This window comes from Urocampus carinirostris, chromosome 3 (assembly GCF_059441175.1).
Source record: "Urocampus carinirostris isolate Australia breed hairy pipefish chromosome 3, RoL_Ucar_1.0, whole genome shotgun sequence".
Taxonomy (NCBI): Eukaryota; Metazoa; Chordata; class Actinopteri; order Syngnathiformes; family Syngnathidae; genus Urocampus; species Urocampus carinirostris.
Window position 1 is genome coordinate 63,372,132 of NC_142351.1, and position 27,070 is coordinate 63,399,201.

General features: G+C 40.2%; 1 protein-coding gene and 1 pseudogene across 2 annotated transcripts; one reads left to right on the top strand and one right to left on the bottom strand.

The window, feature by feature from the left end:
- Positions 1–2,863: 2,863 nt before the first annotated feature.
- rbm10 (RNA binding motif protein 10) lies at positions 2,864–26,283 on the bottom strand. 2 transcript variants are annotated; one of them, XM_088332920.1, is made up of 24 exons: positions 26,140–26,254; positions 25,363–25,388; positions 24,608–24,674; positions 24,062–24,533; positions 23,834–24,004; positions 22,720–22,789; positions 21,851–21,924; positions 20,714–20,800; positions 20,591–20,651; positions 19,197–19,352; positions 18,975–19,135; positions 16,576–16,676; positions 14,783–14,870; positions 13,704–13,899; positions 12,827–12,888; positions 7,575–7,656; positions 7,375–7,466; positions 7,116–7,307; positions 6,877–7,023; positions 5,040–5,093; positions 4,749–4,943; positions 4,047–4,091; positions 3,910–3,965; positions 2,864–3,275 (listed from the first exon to the last, which is right to left on the bottom strand). In XM_088332920.1, exons 3-24 carry the CDS (start codon positions 24,622–24,624, stop codon positions 3,185–3,187), a joined length of 2,670 nt encoding a protein of 889 aa, XP_088189046.1. In that variant the 5' UTR covers positions 24,625–24,674; positions 25,363–25,388; positions 26,140–26,254; the 3' UTR covers positions 2,864–3,184. The 2 variants fall into 2 exon arrangements, with proteins under 2 accessions (XP_088189046.1, XP_088189045.1); XM_088332919.1 differs by lacking the exon at positions 25,363–25,388 and having other exon boundaries at positions 26,140–26,283.
- On the top strand, positions 20,086–20,231 carry LOC148370409 (5.8S ribosomal RNA; annotated as a pseudogene).
- Positions 26,284–27,070: the final 787 nt, after the last annotated feature.

Here is a 27,070-nt window from a genome sequence, read left to right on the forward strand (position 1 = left end):
ATAAGTAGCACTGAGCATGGGCGTAACCAGGTCGTTTTTGGGGCTGCTTAAGCACACCCAAAGGTTATTGCACTTTTCCTTAATAAATGACTGGATAGGCTTAACAAGCAGAAAAACGCAAGACAAAAAAATTTTACTTGAACAAAACAAAAATATGGACGACGCTGTATCGGAAATAATCCACTGCCTTGAAACGATTCAGTCCATTTGATTCCTAGCATCGCTCCAGCCCCCTCGCCTTAGCCTCTTCTTTGGCTCAGCTAGTGTCACTTGCGGCATAGCAGCGGAATCTGTGAAGGCACTGGTGTATTACAGTGAGAGTATGTTATACAGTGGTTTTATTTTACTTTTATCAGGCCTGTTCGGGACGGAACCAACCTTCAAAAAGATGAAAAAGAAGAGTTTATTTTAGCATGTTTAAGAAACGCACACAAAATACGTGTTGCTCTGCTACTATCTCCTGGTTTGAAGTCAGGATTGCAGCCTTAATATTTTAAATGATACACACCACCTTTAAAGTGATTTGGGATCTTTCAACAGTGTTCAGGACTGTCACTTCCCAACTGTGAATTTCACAGTAGAATTTGTGGTTAGCAGAAACACTATTACTACACTATGCCCAGTTTTACTCATTTATTTCTAACAGATTACACACAAACACACACGTACAGAAGAAGAATGGGATTTATCAGACAATGATATTCAACACTTTGTACTTCTAATCATACACTTTACAGATTAAGCTGTGTCGCCTGACCTTGAGGGTTGCAACACTGTTTTATTACCAAGAAAATAATAATTTAGTATCATAATCATCTGATAATTTATAATATATCAATCCATTGTGTGCACCGCTTATCCTTAGTAGGGTCGCAGGGGTGCTGGAGCCCATCCCAGCGCTCATCGAGCAGTGGGCAGGGGACACCCTGGTTGCAAGCCAGTCGCAGGGCACACAGGGACAGACAACTCACTCGCTCATTCACAACTTGGGAGAATTTGGACTGGCCAATTAACCTGACATGTGTGTTTTTTGGAATGCAGGAGGAAACCAGAATACTTGGTCAGCTAATGACTCCCAACACATCAGTTGGGTTGAGCGCGGACGTAAAATCTCTCTCAGAGAGAGTCATTTAAGAAAGAGGAAAAATGAAGCAAAATTATCACTTAAACGTAAACTATGAAAAACATAAATTAAAATTTTTACAAAAAGTGTACAAAGAAAAAAAAATTAATTCATAACAATTTAAACTCAACATATTCAAAGTCACCACAATGAGACAGGAATTTTAGAGACATGAAAGGCACGTGAAACACACTCATGCAGTAACGCCACACAATTTACATTTTGTGGATATGAAAGAATTTGTTTCTGATGTCTTAAGGTAGGAAGATACTGTAACAAGGGGCCGAAAAACATCTTATGCCACACTGTGAAGTGCAAACATAGTAAACTAGGGACACTAGGGGTATCACTCTTCTCCCTGCAAAACATCCACACCACCAGCCTCAGCCACAGGACCATCTCGATTGCAAACGACACAACCCATTCTGGACACAAAAAAGTCCGATCACATCACCCCGATTTTGGCTAACCTGCATTGGCTCCCTGTTAGCCTAAGATGTGATTTCAAGGTTCTCTTAGTATTATACAAATCACACACACTGTCGATTGATTATATATCATACATGGACTTTCCCACTCATATCTTTCAGATCTGATTTCCCCCCTATGTTCCCTTCGTTCTGAGAGCGCCGTTCTTCTGGTGATCCCAAGAGCCAAGAGGTGTTCCGCTGGTTCGAGAGCGTTCTCCATCCGGGCACCGGTACTGTGGAATGCCCTTCCCCCTGAGATCCGATCTGCAACCTCAGTGAAAATGTTTGAATCTATGCTTAAAACTCACTTCTACTCTATAGCATATGAATAACCTAAACTTTTCGTGGACAATATCTCTGTATTATTTGCGATTGCAACATCCTCTGCTGTCTGGTATTCCTGGAAGGGGGATACCTCATGTGCGGTCCCTTCAAGGTTTTTTAATTTTCCTCATGTTGAGGTTTTTTGAGTTTTTCCTTGCCCTCATGTTGGTTCCAGATCAGGGGATGTTGTAATAATAGTCTGCATAATCCTGTGAAGCCCTTTGAGACTCTTTGTGATTAAGGGCTATACAAATAAAAATGACTTGACTTGTTCTGGAAGGAGATACAGAAGCCTATCATCCCACACTACTAGACTTAGTAACAGCTTCATCCAGCAGACAGTGAGACTGTCAACATCGGGTAAAAAAATAATCACCCATGACTGCATATCAATTTGCACACACCTGCTGATTGTATTGCTTTTTTTCCTATTTTATCTTTTATTATATTACTGACACTACTGTGGTTGCTTGGAACATTTGACTATATGTCGCCTCTTAAATGTCAGCTGTATTTCTCCAGTATGAGCCGAAATGTTACTTGCAATTTTATTTCCCCTTATCCCTAGTCAGGAGTGTTCTGTGCATCAGCACTTAATTGTCATCCTTTTCTGTGCATGGGAGAGTGTGCGAACAAGATTTTGATTCCTTGTATGTCAAGTACAAGGAAATTGACAAACAGAAAATTTATTTTAACACCATAATCCGGGGGTACATATTATAGGCTAATAAGAATTGATCACATACTTTAAAAAAGTGATTGTCAATGATTTCTGATTCAAGTTATAAATAAAATTTCCTAAAATATCGCAATCAGTGGTGTGCGATTTATCAGATCTGGTCTGCAGGCTACATAGCTGTTATTAAAGGACCCTTGATACGTAACAAAATGCACATGGAGGTTGAAGTAAATTCACACTTATTTTTAAAAATAAATTTTTGACCAATTGCACACAAAAAAGGCTTTTCTTTTAGTGAAACCACAAAAATTAAATGACAGCATGAATGTATACATAGTAAACAAACCATATTGTACAATAAAGACTCTTTCACTGAATGACAAGTCATAAAGCATTCAAACAAAAACAAACCATGGTGCATAATCTGTGGTCAGAAAATACCCTTTATGGAGACTTGGCATCATTGGGGGAAAAAAAGGTTGGCATCCTGTAGAAGGAATTTCCCATCATAGGATATGGTTGGTGCAAAGCAACAAAGGTGAAGTTAGCCAAAATTGACTGGTATCAGTCAAACAGGGTTCATTCAGCTCAGTCCGTTTGCATATTGCGCAACAAAAATCCTTTTTTCACACCTCCTTGGAGCATTCTGGCACCGAGGCTTGAGCCTGTGATCCCATCCCTGTGTCAAAACATGGGTAAGATTATAAATTAAATACAAAGTGAAATCTCGTCTTTGGGGATGAATGATAATTATCGGGCTGATGTTAGTGACTACGTATTTTGTCTCACAACTATACGCCCGCTAAAAATAAAACAAATAATAAATAAAGTTCAGTTAAAGCCTTAAGTAAAATTTTGGCAAGGCACTGAAACCCTTATGGCCCCGATAGGTCGGTAAGGTGCCTTGCATGGCTGTTGCTTCAATCGGTGTGTGTGTGTGTGTGAATGTGTAAATTTGAAACACATTGTAAAGCAGTGAATCGCAAGGCTTTATACAGTAAGGAAAATAAGTATTTGAACACCCTGTTATTTTGCCATTTCTCCCACTTAGAAATCATGAAGGTGCATGTCCACTGTGCGAGAGATATACTAAAACCAGTTGAACTAAAAAAAAATCCAGAAATCACAATTCATGATTTTTTTTAACGATTTATTTGTGTGATACAGCTGCAAATTAGTATTTAAACACCTCAACAGGTCATATATTGAGTTTAATTTATAAAATATATGTGAACGGTAGATTTTTAAATGATTAAAGGAGGATTTCACCATAAACGACAACAAAGTAAAAAGGATGAAAGGGGTATGCTTACATGGCACTGAGCTTCCTCCTCTTGGAATTAGGAGCTTGTAATCCATCAGTTTGTCTCTGTAATAATATGTGTGTTATTGTTTTATGTATAAATCAATGCCATCTGTGACATCCTGACCGAGAGAATGCACAACTAACCTCTTTTCCTGAAGCCTCCTGCATTCGTTTTTGTTCTAGATTTTGCTAAATGGAAACAGGATTAGAAAATTTAATTCTATATCAAACAAATCACCTTATGCATTTGAGACATTTAATTTCATGCAGTAATGGTCCAAGATAGATATTAGTTCCACTGTAATCATAATGATGCATATCACAAAAAACAGAAGAAAATACTGCTTTAGCAAATGAATAAAATTATTTTTTAAAAGAAACTGCATGGAATGAAAGTCTGCACAGCTTGGATAAGGAAAGGTGTGCTCATTTGTTGTACTTAACATGGCCACCAAAGAGCAGCATCATAAGGTGGAAAACCTCCATAAATTAATTCTAAAAGTTTAATTTAAAAAAAAAAAAAAAAAAAAAAAAAAGGAACCCTATCCAGTGTTTGTCCAGTCTCTTTTCGCCTGTCTCTGCATCCGTGTTACCTATTAATTTCATGGGGTCACTTGATGGCCGGCTACACTTCACACTCAATGCTTATACTGTGTACTTAATACACTGGATGGAGGCTAACTGTAGACAAAAAAATGTCACTTGTCACTGAGAATGCCACTGCCCCCTAGTGTACTGGAAATGCAATTGCACTTTATTCTGAGGGAAAAAAAAAAAAGTCAAACTGGCCCGCTCTCCCCTTGACACTTGCGCTCAACTGTTTGAGAACCACTGCCGTAAACCAACCTTGTGTAGTTCAGAGAGCTGTTGGTGCCGAAGTAGGGCCTCTTTACTGGGAAACTGTCTCCGACAAAGCAGGCAGGCCAGTTTCTCCCAGTCGGTCATCCTGCCTTCATTTTCCTCTTTTTCGCCTCCTTCTTCTTCACTGTCGCTTTCCCCGCTGTATGCTGGAACCAGACCCAGGTGCTGAAGAGTAGGAGTCTACACGAAAATAAAAATGAGATAAATAAAGACACATTATTCATATGAAGCTACGGCAAATCATGACATAATGAAAAAGCGATCAAAATGGCATACTTCCGAGTGTCTGAGTTGGTCCAGAAACATTTGAGGCCGTTCTGAAAGCGCCCCCTGGAGAATTAAAAAACATTCAATGAGATTCACGTAAGACTACAAAATAGACAATTTTCTTCCTATTGATACCCGATAAAATCCTACCTCTGGAGACCAATACTGATAACTTTTCTTAACTACACTTTAAGGTTGCAAAACATACAAAAGTGGGGCAAATTAATAGTTATTAGTCGACCGACAAGGTTTTTCCACTTAAAAAATATTGGTGGGGCCTATAATTGTCAACATGGGTAAATCGTGGGAAAACACAAAATCACATGGTTTGATTTTTAAATATTTTAATTACATATCATGGTGGAAAATGAGTATAAGGTCAATATCAAAAGTTAATTGTACTTTATTTACCCTTTCTTAGCAATAACCGAGGCCAAAGGTTTTCTATAAATCTTTACAAGCTTATGTCCTCCTTGCAGATCTCCTCTAGAGCAGTGATGTTTTGGAGCAGTCATTGGGCAATACGGACTTTCAACTCCCTCCATGGATTTTCTATTGGGTTGAGATCTGGAGACAGCCTTGGCCACTCTAGGACCTTGAAATGCTTTTTACGAAGCCACGCCTTTGTTGCCCTGACTCCGTGTTTGGGATCATTGTCATGCTGAAAGACCCATGCATGTCTCATATTCAATGGACTTGCTGATGGGAGGAGAATTTTACTCAAAATTTCTCAAAACATAGCCATGTTCATTTTTCTCTTTACATAGATCAGTCGCCCTGGTTCCTTTGCAGAAGCACAGCCCCAAAGCAATACATTTCTACCCCAATGCTTGCAGTGGGTATGGTGTTCTTCCAATGCAATTTAGTCATCTTCCTCATAAAACCCGAGAACCTGGATTTCTACCAAAAAGTTGTATTTTACTTCATCCGACCATAACATTCTCCCAGTCCTCTGGATCATTGAAATGCTCTCTAGCGAACCACTGAAGGGCCTGGATGCGTACTAGCTTTACCGAGGGGACACGTCTGGCACTGCAGGCTTTGAGTCACTGAAATTAGCCTCTGTGTCTGTGGTCCCAGCTCCTTTCTTGGTCATTCACTAGATCCATGACCCGTTCTTGTTATCATTTTGATGCCAAGGAGTAAGACCTTGCATGGAGCCCTAGATCAAGGGAGATCATCAGTGGTCTTGTATGTCTCCCATTTGAGTTGATTTCTTTACACTAGGTGTTTACTTATTGCAGAATCAGTCTTCCCAGTCTGGAGCAGGTCTACAATTGTCTCTGATGTCCTTCCGACTGGCATCTTTGGTCTTGGCCAAAGTGGAGTTTGGAGTGTGACTGAATGAGGTTGTGGACAGGTGTCTTTTATATTGATAATGAGTTAAAACAGGTGCCATTAATAAAGATAACGAGTGGAGCCACGTTAGAATAAGTTAGACCTCTTTGACAGACAGAAATCTGGCTTGTTTGTAGGTGACCAAATACTTAAGTTTCCACTCTCATTTGGAAATAAATTGTTTGAGACTCAAAGTGTTTGGTTTAAGTCAAAGACTAGTTATGTTAGCAGTGTTGAAATTATCACGTATATCCTTTAAAAGGTTTAAGAGATCCATTAAAATTGTATTTTAATTCAGATTCAGATCTACTTTATTGTCATTCTAGTACACGTGTATACAGAACGAAATCATAATATTCATGTTTTTTTGCATTATAAAAAAAATCCTAAGGGAAATTTTTAAAGCGGTCCGCTCCAAATATCGGTTAACAATATGAAAAACCCATGTCAGTCCATCTCTAGTTATGATCATAATTTGATAACTCTGTTATGCACAAGCACGTGACACCTTTTTCTCCAGAACGGCATAGCCTGCGTCAGCAGTGGCAGACTCTCTGCGATCCGTGGAACCGGACGCCGACGAAGCGGAAGCCGAACGCATGTTCTCTTTGTGTCTGTTAAGGGTTTTGGCCCAGCGCTCCATGTCCTTGGCAATCTATCGACACAAATGGGTCAATAGAAGCATTTATAAAATAAATTGACTTGTTAGTGACAGTTGTAATCGTCACAAAACAGAAAAAAACTGACCTGTTGTGCGGTTTTGCTCTTTGGTTTATCTCTTTTCTCCTTGTTGCCGTCCACGGCGACTGCCTGATCACCAGCAGGAGTGCTTTCTGTGTTCGACTGCTCAATTTTCCCCTGCTCAGAAGCTGCAGGAAGGTACGTGTGCTTGTTGCCCTCCCAGTACATGAACTGCTGTGTGTGAGCATTGTAGTAATACTGGAAAAGTAAGTGAAAGGTAAGCAATGTCACACAATTTCAAATTCTTATTTGTTACACTTTTTACCTGAGAATTGGGGTCATAATAAAGTCCTGTCAGTGGGTCATAGTAGTAGCCCGAGCTTTCATCATATTGGTACGTGGTCACATCTGGCACAGCTAAAATTATTTATAATTTTATATATATATATATATATATATATATATATATATATATATATATGTACTGCATTTAGAGACACACAAAGCAAAATAGGAAGTACATACGATATTTCTGGAGCTCATGTGCAGTGCCAGGTGTGGCAGGCTGGCTGGAAGAAGCTGGCTGTGGTTTTCCCACAATTTGAACCTTTTAGACGAAGTACGTGACACAGTGGGTGATTCAGCTCAAGCAATTTAATGCAAGGGATGCACCAATATTTGAGCAATAAAAATTTTCGTCATCAAAGGTGCATTTTCAGTTTTGGATGAAAAGAAACATGTTTAATAGTTCCAGAAAGAGCAATGTTGTGATTAGGGATCGACCCATATGGGTTTCTCAGGGTCTATACCAGGGATGGCAAACACGTGGCTCTAGATTCGCATGCGGCTTTTGGCCAATAAGAATGCGGCTCTTTGCCTCATCATATGTTCTATAGACTGTGGCTCTTTGCTATGCTTCATGTTTAGTTTTTTTTTGTGTGTATTGAGGGTGGACACTTTCCTTGAAATCAACACAAGAACAATACTTGTTGTATTGTAAGGAGAGGAGTGTGTTATGGGAAATACAGTAATCCTTCGGTTATCGCGGTTAATGGGGAACAAAACCACCTGCGAAAAGTGAAAATCCGCGAAGTAGCGACGCCCCTTCAAAAATGCTTAAAAAAAAAAAAAAAAACTTTTTTTTTTAATTATGATTGTATTTTATTATCATTTTTTAGAAAAATTCGTCTCTTTGTGTCAAACTTGTTAGCCACCCCTGCTCTATACCAATTTTTAGTATGAGGCAGAATACAGTAATTTGGAGCCAAAATTCATTAGTTGTAAAAGCTTTTTCTGGCGTAATAAATGTTTAATAATGCAAAAAAGAAACAAATTATATTTGTTATAAATTCAAATAGAACTTTAATAGCTCTCTGAAACATTTTACAGTAAATACATGAGAATTTTAACACAACATAAAATATTTTTCACATTAACCAAAAACTGACCCAGCCGTAAATACAATTAGGTTTAGCAGCAACTTGTGCGCATCAAAATTTCAATGAACTGTCAAATTGAAAAGTGTGGGCACTTCTAATTTAGAGCCAGATTGATTAGGATGCTTTTTGTGGTCCTCTCAATGAAAAACACGCACACTTGATGGCCAAACTGATCTTATGAAAAGATATTAACATAACATAACACAACATATCAGTCTAAACCAAAATGTGCTTCTATAAAGCAGGTTAACTTCCACTTTTTACGTTCCATCTTTATCACAAACATGCTTTCTTATCAGACACAGGCATGTCAAGGCAAGTTAGCTGAATTTGTGGCTCCGTCCCCGAAGCTTATCCAATCAGAAGGTGCTGGGTGGGTAGAAGAGAGATGAGAACGGGAGGGAAAGGAGTATGGGCTAGAGCAAAGGTGTCAAACAGGCGGCCCGCGGGCCAGATCAGGCCCGCTAAGAGATTGAATCCGGCCCGCGAGAAAATGCTCAGAGAAGCGCAAGAGAAAAACAAGCTGCAGGTTGAAATATGTCCACTTGATGTTGCCCAAGAAAGGCGCCTCGCGCAAACACTATACTTGTATTTCTTTCTCTTTTTCTCTGTGTCTTCTTTTGCTCTTTTCCTTTTTTTCATTTTCTCTCTCCCTTCGCTCTCCTTCTTTTGGGGGCGGCAGTAGCTCAGGAGGTAGAGCGCTCGTCTTGGGATCAAAGGGATCCCAGTTCGAATCCTGGCTCGTCGATGTTACTTGTCGAAGTGTCCTTGGGTAAGACACTGAACCTTTAATACCCCCAATAAGCAGGTTAACGCCTTACATGGCTGCAAGGCCGCTATTGGGAAATGTGGAGCACATTGTAAAGCGCCTTGGGAAGTCATTGACTTGAAAAGCGCTATATAAATGCAGATCATTTCATTTTTGTCTCCTCTCTTTGTTTCTTTCCATTTGATGAGTTTTCTTTGTCCCACCCTTTCTTTTTCTCTCCATTCCTTTCTCTTATTTCTTTCTCTCTAGTCTTCTTTCCCTCTTATTTACTAACCCGGCCCCCAAGAGAATGTTTGTACCATCGTGTGTCCCCCCCCCCCCTGACTGTCGGGATGGTGTGTTGAGGGGGACGAGCTGTGCTGCTTTTATGCCAAACATAATGTCTTGCATTGTTGCCAAAAAGTTCGATTTTGGTTTCATCTGACCAGAGCACCTTCTTCCACATGTTTGGTGTATCTCCCAGGTGGCTTGTGGCAAACTTTGAACGACACTTTTTATGGATATCTTTAAGAAGTGGCTTCATTTTTGCCACTCTCCCATAAAGGCCAGATTTGTGCAGTATACGACTGATTGTTGTCCTATGGAGAGATTCTCCCACCTCAGCTGAAGACCTCTGCAGTTCATCCAGAGTGATCATGGGCCTCTTCGCTGCATCTCTGATCAGTTTTATCCTTGTATGAGCTGAAAGTTTAGGGCAGGGGTGGGCAAACATTTTGACTAGAGGGCCACAATGAGTTCTCAAATTTGACAGAGGGGCTGAGCCAAGAACAAATGGATTGTTATAGAAATTACATACAGGATTTGACCTATTAATGTTTAATTTAAATACATTTCAGTTGAATAAACGAAGCAGGAAAACTCACCATCCGTTTCAGTGGGAAGTGTTGTTGATCTCCCTGTTTTGTCAGTGCATTAAAGTCTCAAGTAAGTTTTGTAGTGGCGATTCTCAGGGTAGATCCGAGGTGTTGGTCAGTTATCCTGGATCTGTGATGGGCTTTGTTAATGTTCATAATACTGAATGTCTGCTCACATACATAGGTCGAGCCAAACAAGGCCAGCACCTTCTGTGCCGTCTTCCGTAGGTTTGGAAAGGTGGCTTCGTTCAGTGAAGCATAAAAGTCGTTAAGTTTTAGAGTGGTGAACTTAACTTTTCCTTCAAGGTGGCGTCAGACTGAAGATCGATCAGTTCCAATTGCACCTCATGTGGTACTGTTTCCGGGTCTTGTGAGAAGGGACAAAACACGAGCTGAAGTGACTCATCAATGTTTTCAAAATCAGAGAACCGGGGACTGAATTCTCTGTGCAGGTCATCCAGTGATTTGCTGTAATTCTTTGCATATCGCTTCGCCTCTTTTTGAGTGTCAAATGTGGCGAAATGAGTGAAAGATGTGTTCGCAACTTGTCTGGAGAATAAAATGAGCTTAGATTTGAACGCTGTTAAATGTTTGTACATGTTGTGCACAAACTGATCTTTCCCCTGCAGTTTCACATTCAGCTTATTGAAGTGTGAAAATATGTCCACAGAAAACGCAAAATCACAAAGCCAGTTCTGGTCTCATAGCTCAGGAAATTCGTCAGATTTCTCATTGAATTCTAAAAATGCGCCAATCTCCTCTTTCAGGTCCCAAATGCGTTGAAACACTTTGCCCAAACTTAACCACTGGACACGAGAGTGGTAAAGTAAGTCCTGATGATCCGCATCAATTTCCTCCAGGAACGTGATGAACTGACGATGCTGGAGTCCCCTTGCGCGTATAAAGTTCACAAGTTTTACTACTGGATTTGCAACATGACAAGGCTGTAATACAGACTTGCAAAGTGATTCCTGATGGATGATACAGTGAAGGAAAATAACATCCTGTTCAGGGTTTTTCTCTTTTACTTTATCCTGGATTCATTTCAGCAGCCCAACGTTTTTTCCTGTTAAATTTGGTGATCCATCCGTCGTGACATGGGCAAGTTTACTCCAAGGTAGTTTATGTTTCTTGATTGCAGCAGACACCTTGTCATATAAGTCCTCTCCCCGCGTTGTTCCCTTCAGGGACTCCATGGTCAATAACTCCTCCGTTATCTCAAAGCTGTCATTTATTCCTCGGATAAAAATTAGGAGCTGCGCTATGTCTTTCATGTCATTACTTTCATCCAGTGCAAGTGAATATAACTGAAAGAACTCTGCCTTTTTGTTTAGCTGGCTAGCTATATGTTCATCAATTAGTTCCACACGGCGAGTCACAGTCCGATGTGACAAACTGATTTTTTCGAAATTGCCTCGACTTTCCGGACACAGAACACATGCAGTCTCCACCATGCAGTCTTTCAAACATTCACCTTCGGAGAAAGGCTTGCTAGCTGCTGCTAATTTGAATGGCAGCAAAAAGCTTGTCTTGGTAGTTGACTCCTGAAGCGCAGTTTGTCGGTGAAATTTTTTTTGCTGGGACAGTAAATTGGCCGCCAATCTCTCAGCTGTAGCTCCCTGTTCTTGCGCCGACAGCTTGCTGGCATAATTGAATGCTTCGTAGCAAAGTGACAGCTAATATTGTACTTCTTAAAAATCGCGACACTTTCTTGACATATCAAGCATACAGCCTTTGATCGGACTTCTTTAAAAAAATATTTTGTTGTCCATTCTGTTTTAAACACTCTGCACTCACTGTCGACTTTTCTTTGATAAACTCATGTTTGTTTTTAGAAGGGAGAAAGCTTTACCGCGGAAACTGAGGAGAGTGCTTCTTCTGGGAAAAGCTTAAGCGCAAAGAAAAGGGGGCAAATACTCAAACACGCCATCTATTGGGGAAATGTGGGCATTACAGGGGAAAGTAAATGAACAAGGTTCGCTGGTATATTTTTTGATATAACTGGGAGATGTTTGGCGGGCCGGATTAAAAAGACTAACGGGCCGTATATGGCCCGCGGGCCATAGTTTGCCCATGTCTGGTTTAGGGGGACGGCCCGATCTTGGTAGATTTGCAGTGGTCTGATACTCCTTCCATTTCGATATTATTGCTTGCACAATGCTCCTTGGGATGTTGGGAAATGTTTTTGTATCCAAATCCAGCTTTAAAGTTCTCCACAACAGTATCTCGAACCTGCATGGTGTGTTCCTCGTTCTTCATGATGCTCTCTGCACTTTAAACAGATCTCTGAGACGATCACAGTGCAGGTGCATTTATAGAGACTTGATTACATACAGGTGGATTCTATTTATCATTGTTAGTCATTTAGATCAACATTGATCCTAACTGAACATCTGGACAGAGTTTGCTGCACTGAAAGTAAAAGGGCTGAATAATTTTGCACACCCACTTTTTTGCTTTTTATTGGTTAAAAAAGTTTAAAATATCCAATAAAGTGTGGTCCACTTCATGATTGTGTCCCACTTATTGTTGATGCTTCACAAGAAATTAGTTTTATATCTTGAAGTTTGAAATCTGAAATGTGGCAAAAGGTCAAAGTTCAAGGGGGCCAAATAGTTTTGCAAGCCACTATATATCTTCAGTTTGACCCAATATTTTAATATTGGTGCATCCATATTTAATACCATGTATTAAATTGGCATAGGCAAACAGTACCTGAGAGGAAGAAGCCGGATTCTGAGACTGCTGTACGGTAACCCCTCCTGGTATCACTGCAGCTGCATTAGGTCAAAAAGTTACGTTATAAAAACACGCCCATTACATTCAAAGTAATAAGAGTATTCCCTTGATTTCTGCGGATAATCTGTTCCACAACCTCCCGTATGAAGTACATTTCCACAAAGAACCATAAATACACATATTATTACAATAATTATACCATATCACAATCGGTTTACTTGTGCGCATTACTGTGCATGTGCAGTTTCCCTCAACCAGGATATTTTGATGTCACTAAGCACTCTGGACAGACAAATCACACCCAACTATGGCTTGCTCACTTTAAAGCCTCATTTAATTGGTTTATTTCTCCAGTACAATTCTATTTGATTTTCTTATGTACTACAAGCATAACTTGTTAACAGACAAGATGCAGAAATGAAATACACTTGTCTAGCAAACAAGCAGGGTACTTTGATTTTGGTGAGTGACATGAATTAAATCCTTATTTAATGTCAAAAGTTATATGCGGGAACTACATCCATTTGCGTTATGATTTCACTCATGCCTGACCCGCCCATTTCTACAATTGATATGCCCATAAATGGCACGTTTTCTGGGTCATTTGATTGCCAATAATCTTAATCATGATTCATTCGGATTCATCCCATCAGCGCCAGGAAAACAGAAGGCGATTCTCCAATTGGTTTGAGTGTAAAGGCGCTTGCAAAATGACGCCATAATTCTGTGAAGTATCATATATATCACTGGAACTAATTAATAGACAAAAAATACAGTACAGGGTACAAGGAAGTCGAAGCACAAAATGACGAGGGAATACTGTAAATGAAATATCCAAGCTTGGAGTAGAAACCTGATGAAGCCGCTTTCGAATAAATCCCTCTCAGGGGTCCCCCTGGACCGGGCAAGGAAGCAAGCCTCGGGTTTGTCTGGATTTGAAAAAGAGAGCCATCTGGTACAGTGTAATCGTGCCCGTCCTGCTTGTACGCCATCGCAGCACCCTGATGGTACATCTCTCGATAATCTCCACCTAAACCATTTTGTGCATTCTAAATTAAAGAGAACAAAGCACAAACACTTGAAAAAAAACATACAAAATGTTACCTCAAATTGTTACATTTTTGTGGGGGAAAATGGCAGTTTGCATAGTTGTCAGCTTATTTCAGATCACAGGAATGCCTGTGTAATGTCATTTACAGGAAATGCCCCAAAAAAATAACTCCAGACATGTCCAAAGTCCAGCCTGGGGGCCAATTATAGCGCACAAAATTTTTACTGGCCCACGGGCCCTGTCATGAAAATACCAATATGTGGCCCGCCAGTAATGTTGACAGCAGAATAAAATACAAAGGTACAAAAAAATAAAAAAAACAACAGAAAAAAATATATCACAATTTCACCAGATGAAGGCAGTAGCCACCTTGCCCTTGGCTTTTTGTGAGAATTTAAGCCCACCCAACATGGCGACAGCAAGTAAAAAAGGAAAGTTAACTGTTAGGGCCACCGCTTCTAGGACAAGTGGAAATTTGAAACAACTGCGTCTGCCTTATTTGCAAAGAGACTGTAGCTGTTTTCAAACAATATGATATGAGGCACTGGCAGACGAAACATGCAGACTACGACAAGCTTTGGAAACAAACGCTGTGAAAGGGTGAAGCAACTAAGAGCTGTTTTAACGGCACAGCAGTGCTTTTTAACGAGATCCTGCGAGTCAAATGAAAATGCTACAAAGGCAAGCTATGAGGTTGCGACGCTCATCACCAAGAACTGCAAATCTTTCACGGTGGGTAAATTTGTTAAAGACTTTTCAAAGAATGCCAGGCTGAATAGTCGACCCTTACACATTTTCAGCTTACCAAATCCGGCCCGCTTTCTGATAAGCTTGGACATCTCTGATGAACACAAAAACCTGACGGAAAAGCTTCATGTTACCTGTGTGACAGCCCACTGGGCAGCAGCGATAGCAGTGCTGGCCACCATTGCAGCGCTAACCCGGCCGCCATCTGGCATATATCCGTCACTGACAAAGAGAGAAAAAATATATTCATGAAGGCAAGGCCTGAAATTCTATTTTGTGTAATTTGTGTTTAATTCTAACTATATAAACCAACATTTCCGGTGTAAAACGAAAATAATCCTGAAAAAATGATTAAAGGGACAGTGTGTAATATTTAGTACCTCCTAGTGGTACAAAACCCCCCTTCTTTCAGTTGTAGGAAAAAAAAGACACTGATTTCATTTCAATGTTTATATTTTATATTAAAAAAAAAACATCATTGGTCATGAAATGTATTTCTTTAACACAGTGAAATCCACACTGAGGTCGGTGCCATATTTGTCCAGCATCTAGCCGCCTTGCTGTGCCCTGTGGCACTGGCCCTCCCTCGCACCATACAACAGTGTCATCTAATGTTCGAATAGATCACACTGGGGCTTTAAAAATATATATAAAACAAGCAATACATCAAATGGCAGATCATTATTCTGTTTAAATATCTTTTCGTAGTTCATATTGTTGTGACGTTTTTTTTAAATGAGATTTGGTAATTTCTTATTTTAGGTTTTTTATTTTTTTTAAACAGGACATGAAATGTAAAACTTTTACTCATTTTAAATATTGTTCCTATTCAATGAAAAAATAAATTGAAATACTTAAAATGAGCAAAAGTTTCATCTAATGGGGTAAGAATGTTATTGAGTACAGACGCTGCCTGACTTACGAACGAGTTAGGTTCTGGACGATCGTTCCTAAGTTTAAGTTGTTTATAAGTTGCTTATGTGCTATATTTTGTATGTTTAAGGTTTGTATAAGTAACCTGTATTGTTTTGTACTAAAAAAACGTTTCATAAAATAATATACTCTATAAAGTTTTTAACTTAATTTTGGAAGATGGGCTTCAAGAGTTAGGCTACTTCCTGCTCAGTGGTAAAAAATGGCCGAAAAAAAGCTATCTAACCATTTTCTCAACAGCATCACGCTTCAATTATCCACTTTCATTTAAAAGGAAATGGCTCGCTTCTTCTTTACACTTTACATCAACCATATTAAATGGATGCACGAGGTATTAAACAATAAAAACGTCAAAGTTCTTAGTGCGCTGGAGATACAGTACAGTATGTTTAAACACGAACTAGGAAGAGAAAGCCGGTGGATGCTGGGTGAGCTCTCACAGCGCCACACGCCGGCGACAGAAAGAAGCACTACAGTACTGTCCTGTGCTTGGAGAAAGGTGCACAATACAAAATCTAACTTACAGCAATATCTGGATATTTTTCGACATCCCGGAATTTTTTTGGTATCTACCGTTTTTGTAACTTGAATGTTGGTAAATGGGGGAGTGTCTGTATATTGTTGCATGTGAAAATTCCGCATCGCTGTCATTTTTTGCTTTAATGTAATGCTTACAATGTAAAATATGCAAGTATGCCCCAAAATAAAAAGAGAAATATGAGATATGTCTATCACATTACAGCGGCAACATTTCATTATTCAACTTAGTCAAAGCAAGATACAACAGTAAGAATGGTTTTATGACGCTGAAGCCCGTCAATGTTTCCAATGGTTTTGAAGCCAATAATAGTCAAAACAATCATACAATTATAATTATTATTCCTTCTAAAACAAAATCAATACGATTGCTGGAGCTTTCGCATCAAATGTTCTCAAGTGTATTCATAATTTGACCTTCACAATGATGCTTACTCTACCTTTCCCATGTGCTTACCGCTTGGAGGAGCCTTTTGCAAACTCCACCGAAATCGCCTTTCCATCAATAGAAACAGGCTGCTTGAGAGCCTGCAGGATTTGCAGCAATTGAGATGCTTCCTGTTGAAAAACCCAGAGGACATGGTACTGTTTTTTCTTACTGACACCCGCTAAAATCCTGTTTCTGAAGACCGGTAGAAATGCAGATTAGCGATTTTTTTTTAATGCATGCTATATTTAGAAAATAAAAACAAACGCACTGTCCATATTTTCGATTACCGTATTTTACGGACTATAATTCGCAGCTTTTTTCTTTCATGGTTTGGCCGGGGTTGCCCAAGTACTCTGGTGAGACTTGTATGTGAAATTATTAATGCATTATTACTAGGTATATCATTTCACGTTATTTTCCCCACCTAACTGCAACAAGGTGCTCTACACTTGTCACGATCATTTTAACCTTGCCGTTTCAAGAAATGTCCCCCCGTGAGAAGAAAATATTTTCAACTTGCACAAAAGTGTTATCTAATTTATGTAAACAACTGAAAATCATACTCTGCAGATTACAGCTGTAAACAGTGAAAAGCGGAAAGCGGAGGTGACGATGAGTCTGACGTAAGCGACGTAGACCCGGAAGCAGCATATTGTTTACTGTGAGTGACACGTGTCATTGGATTTTGTGATCTGGAGTGAAAATAATAGTTTGATAAGTATGTTATTTATGGTAGTTAGTAGAAATACCTCAATTCCTAACAGAAATTGAGAGGCATGTCAATCATGTAACGTTCATATTCCGTAAGAACATATTCAGCCAAATTATTCTGAGTGCGACTTATACTTTTTTCCCCTTCCTAATTATGCAATTATCCTCCAGAGCAGGGGTGTCAAACTCATTTTAACTCGGGGGCCACAAGATAGAACAAAACTTCTCTCGGGGGCCGGACTAGTAGATTAAAGAGAAAGAAAAAGAGAGATAAAGAAATAAGAGAAAGAGGGAGGGAAAAGGAGAGAGGGCGGAACAAAGAAAGTAAAAGAGGGACAGAGCGTGAGAAACAAAAGATAATAAGTCTTGAGAGATGGGGAAAAGAAAGGGAGATGAGGAAAGAAATCCAAAGAGAAATAGAAAGACAGAAGGAGAGAAAAGGGAAAAGAAAGCGCAAAGGGTATGAAGAGAGAAAGACAAAAGAGAGAAAAGGGAAAAGAAAGCTCAAAGGGTATGAGGACAGAAGGAAAAAAGAGAGAAAAGGGAAAAGAAAGCGCAAAGGGTATGAAGAGAGAAAGAAAAAAGAGAGAAAAGGGAAAAGAAAGCGCAAAGGGTATGAAGACAGAAAGAAAACAAGAGAGAAAAGGGAAAAAAAAGCGCAAAGGGTATGGAGAAAGAAAAAAGAGAGAAAAGGGAAAAGAAAGCGCAAAGGGTATGAAGAGAGAAAGAAAAAAGAGGAAAGGGAAAAGAAAGCGCAAAGGGTATGAAGAGAAAAAGAAAAAAGAGAGAAAAGGGAAAAGAAAGCGCAAAGGGTATGAAGAGAGAAAGAAAAAAGAGAGAAAAGGGAAAAGAAAGCGCAAAGGGTATGAAGAGAGAAAGAAAAAAGAGAGAAAAGGGAAAAGAAAGCGCAAAGGGTATGAAGAGAGAAAGAAAAAAAGAGAGAAAAGGGAAAAGAAAGCGCAAAGGGTATGAAGAGAGAAAGAAAAAAAGAGAGAAAGGGAAAAGAAAGCGCAAAGGGTATGAAGACAGAAAGAAAAAAAGAGAGAAAAGGGAAAAGAAAGTGCAAAGGGTATGAAGACAGAAAGAAAAAAAGAGAGAAAAGGGAAAAGAAAGCGCAAAGGGTATGAAGAGAGAAAGAAAAAAGAGAGAAAAGGGAAAAGAAAGCTCAAAGGGTATGAAGAGAGAAAGAAAAAAGAGAGAAAAGGGAAAAGAAAGCTCAAAGGGTATGAAGACAGAAGGAAAAAAGAGAGAAAAGGGAAAAGAAAGCTCAAAGGGTATGAAGACAGAAGGAAAAAAGAGAGAAAAGGGAAAAGAAAGCGCAAAGGGTATGAAGAAAGAGGCAAAGAGCAACAAAGAAAGAGAAAAAGAGACAGAGAGAAGGAAAGAGACAGAGAGAGAGAAATACAAGTACAGTGTCTTTGTTCGAGGCACCTGGCTTTGGCAACATCAAGTGGACATATTTCAACCTGCAGCTTGTTTTTCTCTTGCGCTTCTCTGAGTGTTGTCTCGCGGGCCGGATTCAATCCCTTAGCGGGCCTGATCTGGCCCGCGGGCCGCCTGTTTGACACCTGTGCTCCAGAGAGTCCGAAGAATACTGTAATCATCATTACCTATCGGGCTGATAGCTGTGACGTCAGCAACTATTGGCTCATCGAAATTACGGGGCATAATTTTGAACGCAGGAGGATGAGCCTACGGCTTTCATCCCTGCTTACCACTGTTGTAGAGAGCTGCAGAAAGGCAAAGCCCCTATTAAGATTGGTGTGTTTGTCCTTGATGAGGCGAATATTGGAAGGTGAAAGGGTGGCAAACGAGGCTAAAGAAGACAAAATGGCTTCCACTGTTGTATGTGTTCCAAGGTTTCTGATGATCAAAGCTGATGAAAGACACGAGTTAGTGAATAATTTGAAGAATCTGACTTATTAAGACTAACTTACTGTCATTGGCAAAATCCCCCTGATGCGTAACTTGACCTGAATGGCTGCTTGACACGCAGGAATGCGAGGGCGAGGGTAGGGGAAGCAAGCCTGGAGCTCCGTCCTGCAGACCGGGCGATGAGTCAATGTTGACACGGGGCAACTTGAGCTCAGCTTCTGAAAAGAGAGTTAATATTCCATTGACATTGAAATCAGATTGAAAACTGAATTTTGGATTACTGGTACAATCCGGATGAATTGATTACAGGCTTGGAGACAAACGAATAACCCATGTACATGGCGTTAGCCAATATTTCAATTACAAAGGGTGAAACGGGAGCCACATCATTACTGAAAACTTCACTCCCAGGCCGCACAAAGGAGCGAGTTCGGTGGACGCGGCGTCACACGGTGCGACGCAAGAAAAGGCGGCGGGCGTGATCGGGCTACCCCCGCTCGTCCGACGACCCCAGTAGCACGGGGCGACGACAGGCGGCCGTCTGCACGCGGCGGTCCCGTAACTGGGGAATCCCCCTCGGTCGACGACCCTAGCACGGCGCGCCGTTCTCGTTTCCCGGCGCGCGGTTTCGGTGCGGCTTCCGCTTCACCGCCCCCCTAACCCCACAGGTCCCCCCTCCTACCCCTTTCCCCCGCGGCCGCCTATCCGTCGGCCGGAGCCATTAAGGGCCGTGTAGCGCGCGCGTGGGCCGCTAAGAGCGGCCTCCGCGCCAAGCGCCCGACCCGCTCGGCTTGTCCAGTGTCGTGCGTATCGCGCCCGAAGGTACCTGCGCCGCAGGTTAGGGGCTCGCTCGTGGGAGCGACCGAACGGCACCCACGGTGCGGCACAAGTATAAACCCTGTGAATTTGTCTCCGATCGTCCCGGGCGGACGTAAAATCGCCCAGCTGTACGACTCTTAGCGGTGGATCACTCGGCTCGTGCGTCGATGAAGAACGCAGCTAGCTGCGAGAACTAATGTGATTTGCAGCTACGATTGGCTGGCAACCAGTTCAGGGTGTCCCCTGCCCACTGCCCGAAGATGGCTGGGATGGGCTCCAGCCCCCCTGCAACCCTAATAAGGATAAGCGGTGCAGATAACGAGAAGAGATTTATTTTTACTACCACTTCACAGATTTTCACTTTTAGCGGGTGGTTTTGGTCCCCATTAACCGGGTCTAAAAAAATAATAATAAAATATATATATATATATATATATATATATATATATATTTTTTTTTTTTTTGGAAGGTGCGCCGCTACTTGGCGGATTTTCACGTATCGCGGGTGGTTTTGGTCCCCATTAATCGCGATAACCGAGGTCTCACTGTATTCTGTCAAATTATTCCCTGCATGTAAACATTCTCATTGTATGACAACAACTTGTACCAGAAACAACATAGATCACTACGGTGTTACCTGACTTGCGCGCACTACACTTGAAGCACCTTTCCCTCCTTTTGAAGTTTTGCACTCCACACTGTTGGGATATTTTTAACATTAACATCATGATAGTCACACACTTATGCTATTGTACTCAACCTTGCTGCAAAGCCAGTCCTCATTGGCTCGTGGTTTAGGGTTGCTGAAGTGCATAGTCACTCGATGTCCAAGAATCAGTAGCATGCCCTGATAGAAAGAGACAGACGGAAGGGTTACAGTGGATGATAGTGGGAAAGAATTAGGCCACACGCATCTGAGTGAGGCCCTCATTGCAAAGAATGAACAAAGCGGACGAGGGAGAGAGAGAAAGAAAGAAACCTGACTGAAAGACAGAATACAAAATGGCAACCTTCAGCTTTTTGGAAAGAATATTGAATGATGTCACTATATATCCACTATTTATTGACCTCTCTCCATCCTCTCAACAAAGTAGAATATAGTTTAAAAAAAAAAGGAATATACAGTCACAAAGTCCACGGGTGATCAATATTATTATGTATCTTTAAGCGTTCAGGATAATAGCAGTCGTGGAAAAAGCCAGTAGAGCACAAAGTATTCTTAACTATTTTTTTAGGACACTGCAAGTTTGGCTTTTTTAATTATTTTTTTTTTACAGAATATAAACCTAAATTCTTATTTTAGGAAATGAAAAACACTGACCTAAAATTGAATGGCACAATAGTTTTTGGACATTTGTGAAGGTCATGGTATGTTGAGTGGATCATGCTAAAGGTTCTTTTTTTTTTTCAAGATCATCTGCAATACATTGAAACATTTGTTTATAGATTTAGGGACTCATAATGCGACCAGTTTGATAGGTATTTCTAAATTAACAACGCATCTTCTAATCCTTGTTACAATTATGTTATGAACAGGTTGTAATTTTTACGAGTTAAAATAAAACATCCTTTTTCCCCCGACTGCTGCTATTCCAAATATTAAACACAACTCCATCCCACAGATCTGACTTTAAACAGAAGAGAGGAAATAAATTATTTTTCTTCCTCCATCAAATCAGTATTGCAAATGCGGCAAAAAGCGGTTTCTGAACTAGTTTTTCTCCCACTTATGAATAAGACGTAAAAATGACCACTCCGTCAGTCACACAAAACACTCCTTGGCGAGCCAGCGACATGCTACTTTCAAAGGTGAAGCAGGTGTGTTACGTGACAGTAGTAAACTTGCCTTTTTCCCATTTGCGTGTATGTGCGTGTCATGTGTGTATGGGAGAGTGACCTGGTTGGTCTCCATCCAGCGGGCGGCCTCCTGTATGAGATTAAACTCGACGAAGGCGAATCCTCGGCTCTGACCTGGACACCGCCCGGCGCCATGGTTACCGAATAACAACAACAACATAACGCAGTGAGGGGTTAGTGCTTTGTGTACACAGGAGAGAGAGACCCTGTATCAGCAGCACTAACAAAAAGAAAAAAAAAATCAACAACCGCTCTCCCTTGGAATGAAGAGGCTTGACAGGCAGATGTTAAAAATTTCTGCGAGGTGAGAGGACGCAAGGTCCGTGTCTTGCTGGGGGCCGCAAAAAAAAAAAAAAAAAAAAAGACAAAAAAGAGGGAGAGACTCACTGAATTATAGAGTTCAGTAACTCGGGGCAGTGGTTTTCAAACCAGTTTTTCTAATATTGTGCCATCAGACCTCGTCTGGTGTGCTGCAGGAAGTTATCTCATTTCATCTTACGTTGAAAACAGATTGAACTTTGTGTTTGCTTTCTGGTCCCTAAATACAATCATTATTGTTAAACTTTTCAAACAAGTGGGGTCCACACGTTGTAATTATTTTTGGAAAATCTGTAATGATAACTTCTGCATTAAGAGAGCTGATATGTAAATGGATTGTTCCTCACTAGGCTTGCTCCAAGATTAGATGAGATTGGAAGACTCGCTAATAACAAACACATATTTGGTGAGTGCCGAATTGCATCATAAAGGGTTTTTCCCATATTGAATACATGAGACGAAAGTTCAGAGTAGGTTTGATACTCTATAGTATATATAAAAGTCTACAAAAGTATCGTGAATAAAATTAAAAGGTTAAGGAGTCTCGACGAAAAACAAAAACACAAAGAGAACACAGGCAACTTCTCTCACCTGATGATTTGTTCCTCATGAGTCGAACCTCTTTGGGTTGGATATCCTGTTCTTGAAGTATCGCCCAGATCTGTAGACATTTAAAAAATCCCCGTGAGGAGGGAAGAGAACTCCATGACATAGACATAAGTTGGCATGAAAAGTATGCAAAGCTTTTGGAATTTTTCACATTTCTGAATAGTATCAGCTTCAAAACATAATACGATTTTGGTTTTAATCACAGATGAAACAAACACGGTATGCCTAACAAAAAATAAAAACTTTTTTTTTAAAACATTACCATATTTCAACAGGGATAGCATGTAAACGATGAAATAAAGGAGAGGAATAAGCAACTAACCCCTCTACCAAAGAAGACTCAGAAAGCAATTTAAACCACCCAAATGTTTAAAGGCTTCCATATTTTAATGGGGATGTAATGCAAAGAATGACACAAGGGGAGGAATAAGTAACTGAACCTTCAGCAAAGGAGACACAAAGAGAAATATGTCTGCTTTAACTTAAACAGCCAAAAAGATATGAATTTTCACATTTTAATGAGGATAGCATGCAAACAATGACAGAAGGAAGAGGAAAGAGTGACTGAATAATCACATTTAAGATTTTGTGGCCCCCTCTTTGACATCAATAACTTCAACTCGATTCTTACTGGAGCTGCAGATCAGCCAGGCTTTCATAAAATTGTGACTTTTAATCACTGCATTTTAAACAAAGGAAAGAAATACTTTATTAAGTTCCACTTGGGTTTATGCAAACAAAAAACTCACAAATTAGCACACCAACACTAATCTTGTTTAAATGTTTTGAGTGGTGCTCTCCAAGTGTCTTTAGTGAGAGGTTTCCGTTGTTTATTCCTCCCCCTGTTTTCATTGTTTGCTTGCCATCCACATCAAAATATGGAAAGGCACATTTCCTTCAGAGAAGTGGCATCGAATATGCGGACCAGAGTACCAGTTGCCCTCAAATCCTATGAAAGTTTGGGTGGTGTTAGATAAAGCAGACAATGTATTTTCATGTCTGTGATTTTGATAAATACCCGATCACTTTTGATGGTGATTTGTAGCAGAAGAGTGTGAAATACCAGAAGGGTCGCTACATTTCCATACCACTGTACCTCATTGGCAGTGGCGTTGGGTGGCAGCAAGCGAAGCATTATAATGTTGCTGGGCCTCTGATTATGGTCAAGATCGGCTCGGTAATCCGGGTCTCTTAGATCCAAGTCATCCTGAGACAGATCTGGTTCGCAACTACTATGATGGTGCTCCTCGGGCTCATCTGGAAACGTCTGAAATATGGATTAGATATAAGCAACATGTAGAAGCTCCAGTCTTTAGAGGCTCACCTGTCTCATTGCTGAAGGTCGTCCGTCGTCTGGGCCGTGCTCGAGCTGTTCAGGTCGGACGCTGCCTCTGCGACCGTAGTTTTCTTCGCCGCTGCCAAAATTTCGAGCGGAGTTTTCGGCCAAATTTCTCCTATTGTTCCCTCTTCGCTCTGACCCAGTCCGTAGACGTTCAAAATCTCTCTTAGTCATCTCCTCGTTGAATACGTCAACTGAAGATTGAGGGTAAGGAGGCCACAGGAGTCCCTCAGCCTTATGACCGACGTCCCCTTTCTGATTAAAACCTCTGTGATCTTGAAGACGCCCCGGTAAGACTTCAGCAATGCACGGATTTGTTTCATTGTGGACATATGGCCTGCCATCTTCTGCTTCTATCGCCTCTTCATCTCGGCCATAACTACGATAGTCCATGTCTTGAAAACTTCGGTCGTCGTGGTTGTTGCCATAACGCCCAATGCGATCCTCTCTGCCTCCCCTGCAACACAAATAGGAAATTTAAGAAAACTTGCCTGACAGCTCCACTCATTCAGGAAGAAAAACAAAACTCACCGACGCTCTGTATCCATCCTGTAAGTGATGACACTAATCTCAGTCTTTGCTCACCAGCATGAAGAAGCTGATACACATAACAAAGTACTTTAATTGAGTCACAATAATGTGCTCAAGAATATTATATTGATGTGACGCGACATTTAACCAAGAATCATTTGAAAGGTTTTTTTTATTTACGCAAATCTTAAATATTTCCTCTATTAAGTTTGTTAAAACAATGCCAGACTGAGTTATAGGAGCCTTTATATTTTTACTTTTACCCTCTGATTCCCAACCACTGAGCACATTATGCTGGCGGACAGAAGGCAGTGATATTGCGCACATGCTCTTTTATTATAGGAGGGAAATGGTGAAAATAAGAAAAGGATCGTTTCAAATACAGTCCGAATTCCAACTCAATCCCCAAAAGATCAAAAAATACTGTAGTTTAACCAAGCACATCTAAAAATTTCACATACTTGCACGTGCAACCAAAGGACCTTAACAGAGGATGCAATGATGTTTTTAGCCAGAAGATGGCTTCATCATGTACAATATTATAATGTTACGGACACCATTTAAAGTATCAAAGGAGAATTAAAATTTCTTGTGTGATTTCATTTTAGATACCTGAAATGTTATGCTTATTTTGTGACAACTTATTATCTGACTATCTTTTTAAGTACTTAAATGCCCATTTGTCTTTTAAAATTTGTATCAAATGATACACTTAAAATCAACATCTAGTAATGTGTGTGTCCGTTTTTTATTACCTTAAATAAAACATTTTGTAGCAATCCTGTGGAAAAAAATATTTAATTCATTTATTATTTGTTTTCAATATTTCATTTTTATCCAAGCATTCCACATTTTTAGCGTTAATATCCATTTCAGTGCACAATTAGTGTGTAAATGTAAATGACTCAGCACATTGGAATGCAACTGTGAAACAATGCTAATCGTATAAATGAAAAAAAAACCTGCACCAACACTATAGTTAGTAAATTTCATTTGGGTCAGTTCGCGAAACTCTTTTAGATTTTGTCAAATTTTAAGAAATAATTTAAAACAAGCAGTTTAAAAGGTGGATTTAACAACAACATTGAAAAGGTCACACCGGAAATTTGTAGTTTTTTTTTATTTAGGTGGACTTTACACACATTTGTTTTTCTGAAAGTTTCTTGGTTTTGGTGAAATGTAACTCGTTGCAGTCTCAATATGTATTACTGTATATGAAATCACCGTCAATGTCGTATTTGATCAACGAATCATTAAAAATAATTGCGCAACTTCCTACAAGCGTGCACCCAGGTGACCTTCTGCCTGTGGTTAACTTTACATTGAAAAATGAGCAATACATTTCAGAGAAACTACATGAAACCCTTGCAAAAGACTGCTTAACTGCTTGTAACAAGATATGAAAATATTTAACAATGACGTAGGCGGTCTTTTAGCAAACATGCTAACCAGTTAGCATGCTAGCAAGTTCTCGGTCTGCGAGTTCAGTCATCGCAAGCAAAACATCAAAAAAGTAAAACACGACAACTTACCGAGTTTTATTAAACCAAGGCTCAACAAATTGATGAATCGATGCCGTTAATAACTTCAATGTTTTTATTTCGAACGGAAGCTAGAAAATGGCCACAGAGAGACAACATAATATTGGGACGGAAAGATATCTGCTCTGTTTCGTGATTGGACAGCAGCCACAGTAAAGTGTACTGTAATTGGACGATAAGACACAAAACGATGGGTAGGCCCCGCCCTCAAACGCGATGAGACTAGCACAGTGCACATTGCTAACCCACTAAAATTGGACATTCTCTGCTTGCACGTTGAAGTTCTTCAGTTTTTGTGTGTGTGGGTGTATTTGTTTACTTACATTTTAAAGCCCCAATGTGTAATATTTCACCAATAGATGGCACCGTGTTGTCTGGTACCAGTGAGGGCCAGTGCCTCAGAGCGTGTAGGCTTCCTGCCAGACAAACATGGCGGGGACTTAAGTTGGGATTCCACTGTGTGAAATAATTGCGAATTTCTCGTTCTATTTCTTTTTTGATAAAAAACAACAACATTGGTATGATAGTTCATGCATTTCTGCCTAGTATTCAAATCAATGTTTTTTTTTCTTTTACTGAAATAAAGTTTTAAGATGAAGAAGAAGATGGGGCCCAATGTTGTGTTCCACTAGGAGGCACTAAATATTACAAACTGCACCTTTAAGCTTTAAACTGGTCGAAATCTGATACTAGGTATCCTGAGAGGCCGAGCATTGGTGTAGTTTTACGCTTTCCCAAACCGAGGGGTGGTAAAATGAAGCGCCATAGAACAGTGAAGCGCTGCAGGGAAATGTTTCACACATAGCAGGGGGCTTCAAGGTGATTAATTTACTTGATTACGCCATAACGTGGAGAGAATGATGTACACCATGCTTGTCAATTGTCTATGACATGGATGTACTGTACAGCTTAGGCAGTTTCT

Excerpts from the sequence above, each read along its gene's own strand:
- rbm10 (XM_088332919.1), bottom strand. Across the intron at positions 24,005-24,061 it reads GACCTTCAGCAATGAGACAG|ACGTTTCCAGATGAGCCCGA; the intron begins GTGAGCCTCTAA and ends TCCATATTTCAG. Across the intron at positions 19,353-20,590 it reads GTGTAGTGCGCGCAAGTCAG|AAGCTGAGCTCAAGTTGCCC; the intron begins GTAACACCGTAG and ends CTCTCTTTTCAG.